At 44.9% G+C, this 18393-nt stretch overlaps 1 protein-coding gene across 3 annotated transcripts in view; it reads right to left on the bottom strand.

Annotated features, from left to right (window-relative positions):
- Positions 1–18393, bottom strand: part of Arhgap28 (Rho GTPase activating protein 28) — a 162420-nt gene that overhangs the window by 28000 nt on the left and 116027 nt on the right. For all 3 annotated transcript variants that reach the window (XM_021149846.3, XM_029470857.2, XM_085832877.1), the window contains exons 5-10: positions 16661–16750; positions 10988–11072; positions 8401–8543; positions 7258–7423; positions 7064–7155; positions 4346–4423 (exon numbers count right to left, since the gene is read on the bottom strand). In XM_021149846.3, the coding sequence (XP_021005505.1) occupies positions 4346–4423; positions 7064–7155; positions 7258–7423; positions 8401–8543; positions 10988–11072; positions 16661–16750 (654 nt within the window). The remainder of the gene's footprint in view (positions 1–4345; positions 4424–7063; positions 7156–7257; positions 7424–8400; positions 8544–10987; positions 11073–16660; positions 16751–18393) is intronic.

Here is an 18393-nt window from a genome sequence, read left to right as displayed (position 1 = left end):
CAGTACTCAGAGAGATTGAATGTCATGGCCTCTTTCCCACCATCATTACACAGACTATTCTTTTTTTTTTTTTCTCCGACTTGACAGCTAAAGTTAACACCTGCTAACCCTAACCTTCCCACATGATTGAGCTGGAATGCCTATTTACGAGTTAATTTTTAAAAGCATTTCCCGAGGTATCCTGAAAACAATAATAATCTTGAAACAACTGGCCAATTCTGCACAGCTATAAAACCTCTTTTTGGAGTCTGTAGCTCTACTTCTGTGGTTTTGGTGGGATCGCACAGCCCCCACGTGATAAAGTCTTTGCTCAAATTTGACAGAAGTGACATTTTTCTTTCATCATAACCTTGCTGCTACCCTCCCTTCTGTTCCTAAGTCAGACCATGAACACATGCCTCTCCGCTCTTTCACATGTGGAATGAGAAATGCTCCAATAAAGTAACTCTGACTTCACCGCAGAGTGCAGGCAGAATAATGACTTTCCTGGAACGGGTACAGCAGCTCTCTGCCAACACACACACACACACACACACACACCTTCCACATGTTGGTGTATCCTTTGCTCCAGTGCACTAGGCAAACAGCTTGTGTTAAAGCACCAGGCCTTTCTCTGTCAGTTCCACTCACAGTCAGTTCCTACTTGAAAGAGTCTGCATTGTCGGTTCATCTATTTATCAGTGGCAACTGTTCTTTAAGCTTCTTTACTATGGTCAGACTCATTTTCATCCATGCCTTTGGACTTGAGGGTTTACCTCAAACAACCGGAACCTGGAAGCATCTGACTGATACAGCCCTAAAGAGATACTTAGATGAGACTTGAGTAGCCTTTCCCTTTTTTACAGCCTTTGCCTCATTCTCGTGAGACGCCTACTTTTAGCCCCAAACAGAGCCAGCCGTTTTGTTCATCTCATGCCAAACACAAGCGTTTCTACGGCTTCCAGGGGCTGCGAAACTGAAATCTGTGTCAAGCTCGCTGAGTTAGGTGCCAAGGCAGGATACTGATGGGTATGCAGCCAGCCTGGATTCAAATGATGAGTTTATGTCTCAAAAAAGCCAACCAACCAACCCATCAACCAACCAACCAACCAACCCATCAACCAACTAACCCAGCAACAACCAACCAATCAACCAACCCATCAACCAACCAATCAACCCATCAACCAACTAACCCAGCAACAACCAACCAATCAACCAACCCATCAACCAACCAATCCACCAATCACCCAACCCGCCAATCTATCAGTCAATAGAAACCTATTTTTTTGTCTACCACTAAGGAGGACACAGGCAGAGTCAAAGTCATGTCCTTAAGTCTCCTTGGAGCACAGAGAAGGCTACATCAGTTTCTGAAGTATCTTCACAAAAAAAAAAAAAAAAAAAAAAAAAAAAAAAAAGCAAAGCCCCAGCCTGAAGCTACCAACTCAGGAGAGAGACGAAACACACAGGGTGACATAACTCCAAAGCATCTACAGCTAACCTCAGAAGAACGGGCAGCAGAGGCAAGGAGAGCTTACACGTCAAACAGTCTGCCTTCTTCCATAAAACACGTTTCCAGCGTTTGGCTCAGATTTCTGTGATGTTTTGAAAAGAAAATCACTGAGCATTCCAAAGCATCAAATTGGTTCCAAATGATCTGTGGGCCTCAGACTTGGGAGCTGGCTTTGCAGCAATGCCCTCGTTTGGCTCTAGGTGAGCAGCTTCCTCTCAGGCCTGAGTCCCTGTCAGGCCCACTGATCATCTAGAACACAAAGCTGGACCACTCAATATCACCATCCCCTCCCACCCCCCCATGGCTGCTGTCATTTACTTGGCTCGAATCAAGAGTAATTATAATGGCTTTTGAAAACTGCCTTTCCCCAAGCACGTTCTGTCAGAAATGTACTTCAGGGATGAGGAAAACACAGCAGAAAACTTAACCAGCACAGGTTCTGAAGGTTTGAATAAAGGGAACGTGAAGGCCTAGGCAATGTATCCAGGGCCACTGTCTCTCTAGCCACAGCGGTTCCTCACTGTGTCTGCTCACTGGCTCGGATTTCTTCCATGCTTGCTTGCCTGAAACCAGAGCTAGGAAAACATCTGGATTGCATTTGTGGACTAACAAGCGGCAGAACAAACCAGCTGACACAACGTCAAAAAGAGTAAGGGAAAAAGACCTTGACCTAAATTCGGGTTGGGAACTCATAGGTCTGTGAACACACTGAAGGGTGATCAGCCTTTGGTTAGCAGGTTTCACACAAAGGGTTGTCGAAGAAATGTAACTTCCACTCTAACATCATACGTGGGGCACATAAGAAACTTTTCTCTTCACTATGGATCTGCACAGAGCGGGGCTTAGAGGTGTGGAGTTTGATTCTGGTGGGGAAGCCTGGCTCTTTGGCTCTCTTTCCACTCTCTGACTCAGCTGATAACTTAGACAACCAAAGCAGCCCACGCTTTATCCTCATTACTGCGCGTTCTCCCCAGAGGCGTGCCTACGAATGGAACATGATAAATCGAAACAAGCTCACTTCAGGAGCCTTCCAAATGAAACTGTGTTAGTATTTAACCAGCTCCTTGCTGAATGGAGTCCTAATTTCCAACCTGCCCAGTTTCAGACATCCCTACAAATGAGAACTTGCCACGTTCATTTACAAAGAGGCTCAGGTGGCTGATTCTGTCGGCTGGTCAGGCCCAGCACCTATGCTAGTCAGTGACTGATCAGGTAGATGGCTCCAGGCTTGCCCCATTCTGCCCAGTGCAGGGCTCCCCTGTTGGGAGGAAGTGACAAGCTTGTACCATAGCCCAGGTCCTACCAGCTCTCTTTCACCACCAACCAGTCCATTGTTGCTTTGGAGGAGCCAATAGACACAGCCTACTTGATTTCTTTTCACTCAAGAAATATGCTGCCGGCTGGGCGTGGTGGCGCACGCCTTTAATCCCAGCACTTGGGAGACAGAGGCAGGTGGATTTCTGAGTTCGAGGCCAACCTGGTCTACAGAGTGAGTTCCAGGACAGCCAGAGCTACACAGAGAAACCCTGTCTTGAAAAACCAAAACCAAAACCAAAACCAAAACCAAAGAAAGAAAGAAAGAAAGAAAGAAAGAAAGAAAGAAAGAAAGAAATATGCTACCATATTTCCACATTTCTACCTTGACCCTTCTCATAGGTATAGATTCCCTCAAGTGTGTACATAAGTGAATTAATGAAGGGATTCCTCTCCACCCCTGTGCCTTTTCTTTCCTTGGCTTATCACAATCAATTCTTCACCACCACTTGCACATTCTTTGCAAGGCCCATCATTGGGTGTCCACAGACTGGGGTGACCAAAATGTAAGCATGTGTGTGCCCAAAAGGAAACGCAATGAAAGCTCTTACTAGAAAAGGTTCGCCCCTCCAGGACTCCTCACTGCTCTGTAGAGCTTGCCTGGGTGGGTATAAGAAGGCAGAGCAAAGGAATTCACACTGCTGCGCTGGGGTTTTATGTAGATGCTGGCGTTACCATACATGGAACTGGGGTTTCGGAGCTGCTGCTGAGTGAGTATGCCAGTGGTTAGGAGCACTGCTACAAATTCTTAGACGAAGTCTGGCCAAAGAAGAGTCTAAGAATGGGTCTCAGCTGCGAGCAATTAGCAATGGAAGTCAAAGCCAATGGGCTATGAGCTCAAAGACTCCTAAAGGCCAAAAAAAAACCCCAAAATAGTTGATCCCCTAAACAGGTCCTGGTGTTTCAAACTCCAAACTGAAGACAAGCAACAGTTTTAATGGCAATGTTTCACTCTTCTAGGTTCTAAGAATGGCAGCATGGAAGAAACATACAACCGAAGTACTGAAGAGTATTATGGCAAGCCAAGCGATACTATCAAAGGAACAATGGCAGCCACAGAGACGAGATTTCTGATGCTCACTGGAACTGGGTCATGGTGGCTTAAGAATGTCCCCCATAGGCTCATATATTTGACCGCTTAGTCATTAGGAAGTGACACTATTCGAGAAGGGTTAGGAGGTATGGCCTTATGAAGTAGGTGTGGCCTTGTGAAGTAGCTGTGGTCTTGGTAGAGGAAGTGCGTCATTGGGGGGTGGGCTTTGAGTTTTCCAAAGCCCATGCTAGGCCCATTTTTTTCTTCTCTCTGCCTTCTGATCATGGTGAAGCTCTTAGCAACTGCTGCCGCATCCTGAGTGCCACCATACTCCCATGCTCTTGCCATGTTCCCACCCCAGCCCCCTTGCCACGATGACAATGGACACACCCTCTGAAACTATAAGCAAGCCCCCAACCAATGTTATAAATGTTTCACGGGTCCTGACCAAGGCTAACCAAAGACTGCTCACGTCTTTAGGAAGAGAGAGAGAGAGCACTGAGTACCTTGACTTTGGCAGTACATCCGGAGAGTCGAAAAATTCCTTCCGATTCCAGACCTGATTCCTCGACTTTCTGAAAAAACTGGAAATTGACAATAAATTACACAAATTAAGTACCTCTGTAGGATGATAAACATTCTAATAGTAATAATAATGAGAATAATAAATAATTCTAAATAACCAGTAGGCTGCTAACTGTGCCTATGAACCTGATACACAAATGATTTCTTAAATACTAATAATTACCCAAGAAAATCAACATTGCCTCTGATTTGCCAGCGAGCAAATTCTCCATTTAGATCTATGCCGTAACTTCTCAACATCAACTCCTACTCATAGACTCTGTTGGGTGTGTTGTCTTATCTACTGTGCTATGTTTCCAACTTGTATCTTTCAAATACGATAATCATTTCTCTTATGTTGACCAACCAATAGGAACAAATGCTAAACCACGCCATGTGTCTACAGCCACACTACCCTGCAATGCACGTGATCTCATCTAAATCTACCCTCATTGGTTACAAAGGACCTGACTAAGAACTTAAAAGAATTCTAGAATATTAACTAAGGACTTAGACATGTAAGAATTAACCACTCTCTTAAAGACTCATGGTAGTGGTGGCGATGGTGTTGATGGCGGTGAGGACATGATGGTGGTGGCAGTGTTGATGACCTTCGCCTCTGCTCTCTCAACCCTGCCTGTACTGCTCTCCCGCCTGCTGAGGGAGGCTGAGGACCCGGCTGGGTTTTCATCTAAGCTTGTGCTGAACTGCCTTGGGTTAAAGGTTTTGTTTTGTTTTTTTTTTTTTTCAAAATCCATCCTTGACATTTAGGACAAAGTATGTCATTCGTGCTTTAATTTCCGAGAAGGAAGGGCAGCACGGGGACAAGGACTCTCGGCTGCGCAAGCTCCCACAAGGACTCCGGGAGCTTGGCACACGCACTCAAGGACTCTGGGCTGCGCATGTGCTCACAAGGACTTATGGACTGGGCATGCGCTGTGTACCTCTGACGTTAGCTCATCCTCCTCTGCCCCAGTTGCTGTGTTTGCAAGGTGATAAAAAATAAAACTGCCCCTTGGGCCTCTCCATGCTAACGACACAGGATATGACGTCACTGGTACAGCCCTTCCCATGGGGAGACTCCCTACAGACAGCCCCTCTGCACAGAAAGGATGCCAGCATCTCTGTCACTGCACCCTCCCTGCTCCTTCACTGGTCAATTGATCACCAGACTTAAGGAAGCAGCTCTGGTTGAGGTGCCAGGAGCCACTTACAAGAGGAGAAGAGGGCGGATGCAGAACTGTTAGTGTGGTTAAAGCAAGTCTGTTTCCCCAGCCAGGGTTTTATGTATCATTTACAAACCATTTAAAATCCAGTGAGGTCTATGATAAAGGCCTGCGGTGTTAAGTGTGCCACCAGGCGTCGCTGTTGCACGTAAGTGAGGACTTAGGTAAGCCGATTCAGTTGTTACCCCTATTTGAAAACTGCACAACTTTTAAATCAGTTGTAGGACACAGAGAGACCACTCAGTGGTTATGAACAGACCCTGCTCATGCAGAGGGCCCGAGTTCAATTGGCAGAGTCCTCACAGGGAGTCTCGCCACAGTACCAGGGGATCTGACATCATCATCTTCTCATCCCGGCAGGAGCTTACACGTATGTGTGCATGCACAGAGACACGGACATAATGCAAAAGAAACCTAGATCTTTAAAAAAGTGAAACTGGTATTTAGCAATCATAGAGAGCTCTAGATACAGCAGTTGAGATATTAAAAAAAAATCCTTTGGGAGGAGGAGTGGGGTGAAGGATTGTTGGTGGGGGTGACTGTGGGGGGGGGAGGCAGTGACCAGGATGTAAAGTGAATAAGTAAAAAAAAACCCTAATAATAATAATAATAATAATAATAATAATTTGGCTTTCTAGGTTAAAAATAATTATTTTTTATCAATTATATGTACTTAAAATTTGACATTAGATTTAGAAGACTGATATATTCTGATATCTAAATGCTCAATATATTTTCTACTTCAATATATTTTATTTAAATTACATATATGTGTGTATATATATGTGTGTGTGTGTGTGTATTTATTGTCTTTATTGTGTGTAATATTGTCTTTATTACCTTGATATGAGTTTTAAAACTCCCTAAAATGATTGCATACACCCATCTGGCAAACATAGCTTTTGATACATCTCACAAAGCACTTGTAAGTTCAGCAAATAGACTATTAACAATCACATCCTTAAAGATAATAATCAGAAATGCATGCAAACAAGCTAAACATAGTGGGTATGCCTTTAATCCTAGCACTTAGTAGGCAGATGCAGGAGGATCTCTGTGAGTTCCAGTATAGCCAAGTCAACAAAGTGAGACCCTATCTTGATTTGGAAAAAAAAATCCATATAAACACGTGCAAATTCGTGTAAGCACATGCGTTTACACAAGCAGCAGCAGACAAAACAACTAGAAGCCAGAACACCGTCCATCCCTGACAGAACATTGTTCTTATGAAGGAACAATGTAACAAGGTTCCAGGGCATGCAACAACAGCCCCCAAGGTGAGAAGGTTCCCGAGGCTTGTCCCTCAAATTCACGTGCCTGAAACAGGGCCCTCTGTGAAAAGCAATGGTCAGACCTCAATAGGGCTCCCCCATCTTTAACTCTACAAGTGCCCTCTGAGCTCACTGTCTCCCTGGTCTTTTGCCCAGGACTCACTTTTTGTAACACAAGGGGAACTTTCACTGCAGGGTCCTTCTTCCGGTCGTTGTCCAGGAGGACTGTAAGTGGCACTCCGAAAATCCCGTTGTCTGCAGAGAACAGAGCCAAGGGAGGAAGAAAACACAAAAGTCAGGAACGTGTCCTTGTGTCCCAGGGCGGTGCTGAGGCAGGCAGCCTGGCCTCATAGTTACCTCGGCCTCTCACTCGCTCGGTTTTGTTTCTCTTCAGTTGTATCCCAAAAGCATCGAAGAAGGCCGTCAGCTCAATCAGAGAGAGATGGCGGATTTTCTTCATGTCTTCCACAGACAGGTCCCCCGTCTCGGTCAACCCAAATCTTGTTTTCTGAATGATAAATTTCTAAAAGACACAGTGAAGATGTTCAATTTTTTTTTTTAATCAAGTGAAATCAGGACACACTAAATTTATACAACAAAACCTAATGGAAAAATACCTATGAAGAACATCCTGGACCTAAGAGACAATGAGTAGTTGTTTAAGAATACCTAAAGACCAAGGCTATGCTAACTGGAGCCAAAATGGCACCCTGAAGGGTGGGATTGTGTAGCTGTCAAGGTTGTAGCCAGAGCCCCACCACAGCTGTGACAGCAGCCTCCTCTCCCTTCTCCTCCTTTTCCAAATAAATGTGTTTGTGTGTATGTGCACATGTCTATGTGTAAGCATAGGCAGGCTTGCTGTAGCAGGTGTGTGGACATCAAAAGATGTGTATCTGTGCACATTTCTATGTGGATGCGGAGGCAGGCATGTGGATGTCAGAAGATGAGTGTCTATGCACATCTCTACACCTAAGTGTAGGCAGGCTTGCCATAGCAGGCATGTAGGCGTCAGAGTCAGTCCTTGTCTCTCATCCTACTTGACAGGGGCTTTCCGTAATGTTGGCTGCTGAGAATGTGACACTACTGGGCTTATAAACGTTGGGAACCTGAACCCTCAACTCCCCTGAACCCTGCCTCTTATCTTAGCAAGGAGCTCTGAGATTGCAGAGGAGCTCTACCATGCGCATCTTCACGTGGGTACTGGAGGGTCAGACTCCAGCTCAAGACGCTTTCCTGGCAAGTGCTTTTACCTACTGCGCCATCCCCACAGCCCAGCAACTGCCTTCTTACAAGGCCCATACCTACCGCTGTCCTGTGAGCAGGATTATGCATGGCATGTACACATAAAACAACACAATTAGGCATATCCCAGGAGACACACGGGGCTGAGGCCTGGCCTCCCCAGCTCCCTTACACATACATAAAAGGAAAAACAGTCCTCACATTGGCACAGAAGCCTTCTCAGCAAGTTACTGGACTGACCGCAGAGGGGTTACTCACAGTTAAGACATAGTCTTCTTTCTTAATGTCCGACTTCTTCCATTTATTTCTATCAGGCATTTCTGTCACCATTTCTGAGTAAGAGACCTCAAAGGACAGCTCTTCAGCCTCTGCTGGAATGTTCTTCCCGAGATAATCATCATCTAAATAAAAACAAGAGACAGGAGATGCAGTACAACCTTCAGCCGTTTGCTGCAAAACAAACTACCAATGTTTACAAGGTACGCTGGGGTACCGAGATCTGGGGGAACAGAGCCTAGCTGCCTGGGTGACATGGTATTGCCTTGACCTTAAGTATGGACACATAGCCGGGCGTGGTGGTGCATGCCTTTAATCCCAGAACTCAGGAGGCAAAGGCAGGCGGATTTCTGAGTTTGAGGCCAGCCTGGTCTACAAAGTGAGTTCCAGGACAACCATGGCTATACAGAGAAACCCTGTCTCGAAAAACAAAAAACAAAAAAAACAAAGAAAAAAACAATACAAAAGTATGGACACATTTCTACCAGTTTCCGAAACAACTGTCCAATCCAAGTTTTAACATTGTAAACTCTTATTAGTTATGAATGTTTTGAAGGATTAGAGGCTAACCCTGGAAGAGCATGTATCTCTGTGTTCCTCTGATGTTAAAACAAAACAAAACAAAAACAAACAAACAAACAAACAAAAAACTCCCTCCTACTCTCCCAAGCACAAACGGTCACCTTTTAAGATTGTTCAGTGTGGACTCCACTGCTAGGTATTCGGGGAACTTATTCTGGATTTCTATAACTTGATATTGGCTGAATCTTTGCATGATGCATATTAAGCAGCACCTGACCGGGTCATAGGACATAAATGTCCCACAGCTGCCTTTCTCAGGCTAGGCTGCAAATTAAGGCAAATGATTCCTTGGCCCAAACCATTTGTCCAACACGAAACTCTGGCTTCTGAGTTGGATTTCAACACGACACTTTGTTTCACTGCCTGGCAAACATTTTTTATGTGGGAAGTAAAGAATCACTGGGCTATAAACAGAACACTTTTTCTGACGAAAGGTCAAGGGGATCAGAGTGACAAAAGTTGGAATTAATCAGTAAGATCGATGAAAGAGCTACTTGCGGCACCATTAAAATCAGGGTGGAAAGTTTATAAACGAATGCCTTTCCAGTTTTGAGTATGAGCAGAAGCTGGAACACAACAAAGGGTTGCAGAGGAGTTAGAAAGTGGCAGAGGGGAGGTGAGTCAGGATGCCTGACTTCTGCAGAAGTCTGTGCTCTGCTCACAGAAAGGAAGGATTGAGTCTTCTCGATCAGGAACCAAGCAGGCAGAGTCTCCAAGCCACTGAGCCACTCATGTGGGTGTCTGTCCCTGATGGTAGGATTACAACTTGACCCCAGGCAGTAAACAGACATACTGGAAAACATTTCTGGGAAGTCTCTCCTCCTGGTTATTTTATTTACACTCTTAGCATTATTGGAAAAGCAATCCACACATCAGGCAATTCTTCATTGGATGAATGAAGCCGATGGATTGTGGCAGGTCACAGCTGAGCAGCCATCACCACGATCAATCCTCAGATGCTTTCATCGACTCCTCTTGGCATTTGGATGTGGATGGTGAATGCATAAGCTATGCATCTCCAAGGAGAGGAATATGTATTTCTCAAAAGACAGGAATCCTGAAGGCAGGGGACTCAGGGCCCAGCCTTGGACTAGGAGGATACCATTCAGAGCATCTCTAGTGCTGGGAGTTCAGAGAAGAGCCAGTCCTGTCCGCCTGTGTGTCAGAGGCTGCTCAAGTTCAACACATGCTTCCTCAGTAACCGGGAACCTTGGATGAGGCGGCTTTGAAGCCTACTTGTAACATCTGGCTACATCATGGTACTTATGGGGAGGCCTAAGTCAAAGCCACTGCCTGAGTGATAATCCCTTACCTTACTTGTTGGAAGGGAAGGAAGGCTTCGCTTCCTACTTAGCTGAGTTAACATGGTTTGTAGTGACAAAAGAGGCTGCCTGAAGGTGAGCGAGGGCAGGGAGTGCTGGAAGCAACAGACTTATAACACATCGTGCAGAATAGAGGTGAAGATGGGGAGAGACGTGTGGATGAGCAGCGGGGCAGGATTAGCTAAGACTAAAACTGTCTGAGGTACCATTGCCGAGCATGGTGACCAATTCTAACAATTGTGTGCTCCACGATTCAAACATGTGCAAGAAAGGAACTTAAAAATGTCATCAGAAAGAATGCGGTAAGTTATGAGATGTGCTTAGGAGTTAGATAGGTTCAGCCTGATACAAACAGTATCAGTGTATGTATACAATGTATCGATCCAAACATTACCCATACTTGTGTATCCCACACAAGTGTCCCCACAGATAAACACTATGTATTGTATACATTTATGGTGATACACATAAGTACTATGTATGCATTTATGGTGTTAACCCAGTCAGTGTTCAAAGTGGATGTGTTAAATTAAATACTAAAACCAAAACGGACTGCTAACTGCACCGAATGTCAGACCCAAAGAAGACACAGCATAGTCTCACGAGGGGGGCTGCATTGTCTCACCAGGGGCTAGCACAGTCTCACCAGGGGACATGCCACTCACCACTCAACGCGCTCTGAACCGACTGCTCAGCATCTGCAGATCCATTGGTGTGAACAGGAATATCCGGGATAGCCTCAAGTATTGACTGTCAAGCAAGGAAAGAGGAGCAAAACTGTTTATTACAAATATAGTGACTCTTAATCTCTTATATTCTTGATTGTAAACCTAGCTTTCAACAACAACTGAGCCATCTCTCCATCCTGACCTTTCATCTCCATCAGATTTATCTTCTGTAATGCATGAGTCATTTTTGCAAATACAGTTCTTGGTCTCACAAATGGTTTGCAATGTTCACAGTTGTCCTCACAGTCAGTTTAGATGGGTGTGGCTGGCCCAAGTTTCTCAAAAGAACGCTGCTGAAGTACTCATAACTAACTCTAACTTCTTACTCCTATATTTAGCTGCTTCTGCAAAGATGTAGCAATTAGAAAGCTTGTTAATACGTATTTGATGATTACATCTGCTAATCTGAATACATTGTTTCAATTACAGTCCCAGTGCTAATATTAGCACATCAGTTCTCGCATTGTGAAATACGGGGTAAGAACAACTAACAGGATAGTTAACTATCATGCCAGATGTGGTGGGTATCTGCCTGTAATCTCGGGATATAAGAGGCAAAGGCACCAGGAGCCTGGTCCACATAGCAGGTTCTAGGCCAGGCTTGTCTACAAAGGGAGGACTACAAGCCTGATCTACATAGAGGGCTCTAAGCTATCCATGCTTACATAGAGGGTTCCAGACCAGTCTGGTCTACATAGTAAGTTCCAGAGTAGCCTGGTTTACATAGTAAGAACCTGTCTCAAAATAGACACAAAAACAGTAACACCAACTAAGTTCCAATCTGGTTCCTTCCTCACAGAAACCCTGCGACATAGCTTGTTCCAGTAGAGGCTGAGTTGTACAAAGTGAGTTTCTGTTCGTGTCTGGATGGGTTCCAGTGAGAGAGAGAGAGAGAGAGAGAGAGAGAGAGAGAGAGAAGGAGAAGAAGAAGAAGAAGAAGAAGGAGGAGGAGGAGGAGGAGGAGGAGGAGGAGGAGGAGGAGGAGGAAGGAGGAAGGAGGAAGGAGGAGGAGGGAGATGGAAGGAAGTAGGGAGGAAGAGGAAGAGAGGGAGGGGGAGGGAAAGGGAGAAGAGAAGAGAAGAGAAGAGGAGAGGCAGAGAGACAGAGAGAGGAGAGAGATTCTACCAAAAAATTGCATGCAAACTATAAATTCTAATGTAGAGTTATTATCTGCCAACACATGTGACTTCAAGAAACTGCCACAGGAAGCTTTTATAAGCAATTCCCATAGAGAATCTGCCCCCCCCCCACAGACCGTGTTACAATGCCTTTTATTCTTAGATTTGTTTAGCAATCACTGAACACCTGCTGGATGAACGATCCTGCACCGTGTGCCGCAGGTTGCACAAAGGAGTCTCAGATTCTCCACCTCACAGTCTCTTTTCACTCCTGCTTGATTCCAAATGAGATTTAAAAATCTCTTAATCACACAAACCACATGGGAATAGATGGCCAAAGTCCTGAAATGCCTGTACACTGTGATTTCTAGATGAAAAGACAGGTCTAGGGTCAGTCACGTTTCTGGTAGCGCTAAAAACCTGTCACTGCAGCATATAGACGACCATGGCTATAGTTTTAATATGATGCATCTTCCAAATGGCCATGTCTTGGTCTTTTACTTAGTACTATTGGCAGGTGGTAGACACCATGACAAACAGAGCCCAGTGGGATATTTAAGGCCACTGGGGAACTTTACAACAAAACAAAGCAAAGCCACAACCTCCTGCTACAACTGGGGGATCAGCGTGAGGATACTATAATTCTGCCTTTCCACCAGTGAACCTTGGGCAGGGGTTGGCATCCAGAACTCCTGCAGATATCAACAGCATAGCCCTTGGATCTGACTGGGGCAGATCTCGTGAGTTCTTTAAACCATCCTGCATTGTGTACAGTCTCTCGCGGTATAAGTGCGATTCAAATAGCTGCTACACTGTTCATCTCAGCTGTCACACGTCTGAGACGAGAGTGACAAGAGAAAACATCTGTGCACTTTCAGTACAGATACAATTAAAATATCTTCCATCTGCAGTCGGAGAGTCTGCAGTTCACGACATTCATCTCGATAAATACTGGATGATCATCTGATGGAACCCAACCTACAGTCTACAATAAAGCAATTACGAGGCTTAGAAATCCAGAAAAAATATCCTGCTTAATTATGAAGCATTAGAAGAAAAGCGCTAATGAGCCTTTCAAGAGGAAGGCATGACGTCTCTCTGAATCCGTCTGGAAGGAAGGATCCCTCAGAAGAAAAAAGGAAGACTTGCAGGTGAACTTCACTCTAACGAATTTCCAAGACAGACCATTAGAAATGTGGAGGTTTACTTACGGCCATTTCAGATACAGAAAACAATAAAGATCTGGGAGAAAGGGTACTACTGTCCAAGTGAAGACAAATCCCTCAGATGAGCTAAGGGGAGGTCACTCACTTCACCACGTTCCACAAAACCAATTCTAGTGGACAAGGTGTTGAGGCCTGCCCTAGGACCTTGGGGTCTTGGTGCACTGTGAAACAGTACAGGCTCCCAAGACTTCTAGGCGCTGCAGATTAGCATCTGGGAAGTCAAGAGACCTCAGCACTCTCTCCCCCAAGTGTCAGAAGTCCTGCCACCCCAGAGAGACTCACAGCTGGTGGTCCATGGTTCCCTTCAAGGAAGAACCATGAGACACAGAATGTGGTTTCTCAGGGTGAAAGTTAGAGAACATTCCAGCACAAGTACGGTGACAGTTGAGTTGGCATCCTAGGGTACCCCAGCAACCCCCACTTTTATCAACATCTATAAATAAAGGCCCTCTGAAATAAGGACCCAAAGTGAGAGAAGTTAAACACGGTTGTCAGCAAGATTGACTTAGCCCTAATACTGCTTTCTTTATATCACACTGACATCTGATTTTATTTTCAGGAAAAAAATAATAAAATTTGATTGATGAACTCATCCTGTCTCTAGCTCCATAATCACCACACAAGATCCAGTTCTTTTCCTACATCAGAGTCTCTCCTCAACATATACACCACACACACACTCACACACTCACACATTCTCTCTCTCTCTCCCCGCCCTCTCTCCCTCTCTCCCTCTCTCCCTCTCTCCCTCTCTCCCTCTCTCCCTCTCTCCTCTCTCCTCTCTCCTCTCTCCTCTCCCTCCCTCTCTCTCTCTCTCTCTCTCTCTCTCTCTCTCTCTCTCTCTCCTCTCCTCTCCTCTCCTCTCCTCTCCTCTCCTCTCTCTCTTTTGTTTTTTTCAAGACAGGGTTTCTCTGTATAGCCCTGGCTGTCCTAGAACTCACTCTGTAGACCAGGCTGTCCCTGAACAAAGAAATCCACCTGCCTGTGCTTCCTAAATGCTGAGATTAAAGGCACATGCCACCACTGCCCAGCAGGATCATCATGTAGACCTTGTGTGGCCAGTGAGGTTTTCTTTAGATTGATGTCCAAAAGGAACCAATGATGGGGAAAAGCCAGAAGCAAAGAATGAAGACTGTAAACTGCACCACTCCGACGGGACCCATAAGTGTGCTCACAGAACTACCACAGAAAACCAAAATGCATGAGGAATGTCTGCCAGCATCTCCTGTGGGAATTGAGTGGGGTATCCATCCTACTTCACATTCAGCTTGGTGTACCCTTCATTGCGGCCATGTGCAAGGCACTGGTAGAGGCGTGTTTGAGGTCCACGGCAGACCAGTGGTCAGATAGTGTGTCCCTGGAAAGGAGAATGTTTCAGAGAGCCCTATGTGAGCTTCGAGCCAACCGTGCACTTAAGATCCAAGATGTGTCACCTGTGGAAATGAGGGTTGTAAGGGCTATGAAGCTAATAGCTGTTTCAGCAATGAAGAAGGTGACCATGAGCGCCTGAACCAGACAAGAAACTATAACAAAGGACACAGGTACAGAGTCCACAAAGCATTCACAGGAGAACACCTACGCCCCAGCTATGGATGTGAAAAGAGGCGAGGCAGGAGAGGTTGAGACTGATAGACAGTAATGACTTGGGCACCTAGGTACCACCAGCTGAGATAGTAAACAGAGATCCTTAGTGAAGGGCTGAGAATGGGCCTTCCAAGTCATGAGGAACTGGCGTAACGGTGTAAGCTCTGCTGCTGGTAACTCCTGTGGCTACCAAAGTTTCCAAATGGGATCCTATTAGACAGGGATAGATTTCAAGTGATCTCTAGAGATGATCTCGCTACATGCATGTTGGAGTTCAGTTTATACACATATGAGGAGCAACACCGGTGTTCCGAACAATGGACAAATTTCAGGAGTGGATCCTACATGAACGTCACTTATCCTGCTCCTCAAGACAGGCAATGACTGAGGAACCGTGGCCCTGGGGAATGAACAGGAACAGGTACCACGTCTTCTGGGCATCCACTGGGCTAACACCAGCCTCCTATCAATGTAGCACCAGAGGACCAGGATCCTATTAACTAGGGCTCTGCCATTATGACCCTATCTCTGGCAGAGAACCGGCTCAGAGGCACTCAGTGCACACTTGCAGTAGTGTAAGTGGAGGGGGATGACATGGAGTTTTGGGAAAAAAAAAAAAAAAGATTCGCCGCTGCTCAAAGTCGGGGAGTGGGTTATGCAAAGAGTGAGCCCTCAGCAGCAGGCTGGAAAGGAATTCAGGCAGGCAAGGTCCAGAGCCCCCAGTGTCCGGTGTGAGCTCTCTCACTTTCCCAAGAAATGAAGGGACTTGAAGGTTAATGTGGGGCAGCGAAGGCGACTCAGGGAGCCACTGGAGACTCTCTGTGAGAACGCCGTGAAGAAGATGACCATTAACAACTCCTCCCTCCACGGTGTTTATTGGAAAGAGTTCACTTCGATTTTCATCCATTCCTCCTGTTGATTAGCAGAGCCCCCTTTAAAGTGAGATCATTTGCTGTTCTCTTTGTGATGCTGCAGATTGGATGCTTCCTTTGAGCTATACGCTCACCTTTTTTTGCTATGTAATATTCATTATTTGTATGTGCATGTGTGTGTGTGAGGGTGTGCATGTCTGTTCATGTGTGTGTGCCTGTGTGCATGTGTGTGTGTGTGTGTGTGTATGTATGCATAAACATGGGGGGTTAGCTTTGGCTTATTTCTCCTCAGGAGCCATCCACATTGTTTTTTAAGGCAGGGTCTCTCACTGTGACCCAAGGCTCACAGATTAGGCTAAACTGGCCTAATTAGGCCAGTGAGAAGCAGTTATTTGCCCATCTCTGGCTTCCTTTCGCTAAGATGACAATCCCAATCCACCACCTCTGGGATTTTATGGGCACACTGGGTACTAAACTTAGTCTGCACACTTACACAGCAAACACTTCCTGCATCTCCACCCCCCCCCCCCCCAAAGTCCCCATTTTTGGCACAGGGTCTCACTAAGCTGTCAACACCTGCTTCAGCCTCTCATGCAGTTGAGAGTACAAGCCCACCCCACCAGGCTTGGCAAAAGGAAGATCTATCCGTTCCTAAGTTCTGGAACATTCTTCCAGTTGCCAGAAGGCTGGTGGGCAGCTATTTGCAATCCTAGTTCACGTTTCCTTAATCCGCCTTGAAGAAATGGCTCTTCTCCTTCCCTTCTGACATTGCTGTCCGAACATGCAACTGTGGGGACATCAAAGACTTACCACAGAACCACTCTGTAGGGCCACAAAACCACCTTCTTCATCCTGGGCACCATTGGATAGGGTGGTACTGTTGAGAGAAGCATCGTCTGGCTAAACAGAGAAACAAAGGAACCATTTTTACTCCAGAATTACTTTCCAGTGCATCTGCGCTTTCTGTTGCCCACAGGAGATGTGTGTAACGGGTGTGACGTTACCACTGTCCAGGTATACACAGGTACATATGGCCATTCATGCCATGCCACCGTGAGACCCTGAGTGCCAGGCCCTCTATGCTGACATCTGCAACAGACACTCTACTACCTGTCATATGCTCTCTTTGTCCCAACATTATCTCAGTATATTACTAGAGAGCTAGGTATTAAATTTAAAAAAAAAACTTCATTTTTAGGATCATGAGGCACTAAGAGGAATCATGTAGCAAATGTGGGCAATAAGGCATAAGTATAACCTATCCAAAGCGTTTCTGGGGAAACTAAGGCAGATTAGTGTCCTGACCAATAGGGATAGAATTAGATGTGGTGGTTTTAATCCCAACACTCAAGAGGCTGAATCACGATGACTGTGAATTGGATAACAGCCTGGTACAAAATAAGTACAAAATAAGACCTGTTTTATATATAGTTATATAGTTATATATACATATATATATGGAGAGTTATATAGAGAGTGATATATATATGTATGTATATCTATCTATCTATCTATATATATATATTATAATACACACACACATACACACACATCTCTGCTATCTGCTTGTGAGAAGACCACAGAGGCAGCATGGAGCTGCCAAGTGCTCTGTGAATGGTGGGTAAAACTAGGGACCACACATCTAAGGGCGATAGATACTGATGATCAAATCTGACCATGTCCATGTGGCTGCCCTGTCAGAGCTAAACTTCTCATTCTAAATCTGAATGGAAATGAAAACCACCTCTTTCTTTTCCTTAGCAAACTATATGACTAATTTTTTTCTTATAGAATTCGCCTGCAATGGTACCACATTTTTATGGATATAGCTAGAGAGATTTGAGCATTTTTTGCTACTGTATGCAGTAACTACTAAAATGAAGATGTGAATTTCAAGGGGCCTTCCTCCCTCAGAACATATCACTGTAAAAATGGGTATAGGAATTTGAAGTGAAGTTTTTGTCTTGGGAAATTTGAATATGATTTCTGAAATCTACACGAAGAGATGGAAACCTAAATAATCATATAATTATGACCAAGAAAATATGTACTAATTTGAAACACAATGTTGAAAAAAATATAAAATACTTGGCCAGGCGACTGCTGTGAGATAAAATTTAGCAAGTAGCAACATGTGATTCAAGCAAAGCAACAACTGTGCAATGATTTGTGTTCTAGAAAGATGAACACCAGCAGTTGAGGAGAAAAGTTAATCCAAGATACAATGGAAGAAAATCTCCAAAGATTAAAGGGAGAAAGCAGCCCTCAGATGGGAAAGACTCCCCGAGCGTGACCAGGATAAATGAAATAAAAATCAAGATCTTTGTCAAAGTTCAGACTCCAGAATAAACTAAAAGTTCTCAAGACGCATGAAATAAAACCAAATGTTTAAATGAGGAACCCAGATAACTTCTTTTTAAGAGAATAGAGACTAAGCAATGAAAGGAAAATTCCTCTAGCTAGGAAGGAAGCTTCAGTCTAACTGTGGAGAATAAGGAAAATTCTACTGTACAGGCTTCCATTTCCAGGAAAATGGAAGATTT

The sequence above is a fragment of the Mus caroli genome, unplaced genomic scaffold (assembly GCF_978045245.1).
Source record: "Mus caroli unplaced genomic scaffold, Mus_caroli_1 scaffold_18, whole genome shotgun sequence".
Lineage (NCBI taxonomy): Eukaryota > Metazoa > Chordata > Mammalia > Rodentia > Muridae > Mus > Mus caroli.
Note: the sequence above shows the minus strand (reverse complement) of the source record. Positions and strands in the feature narration are given on the sequence as shown.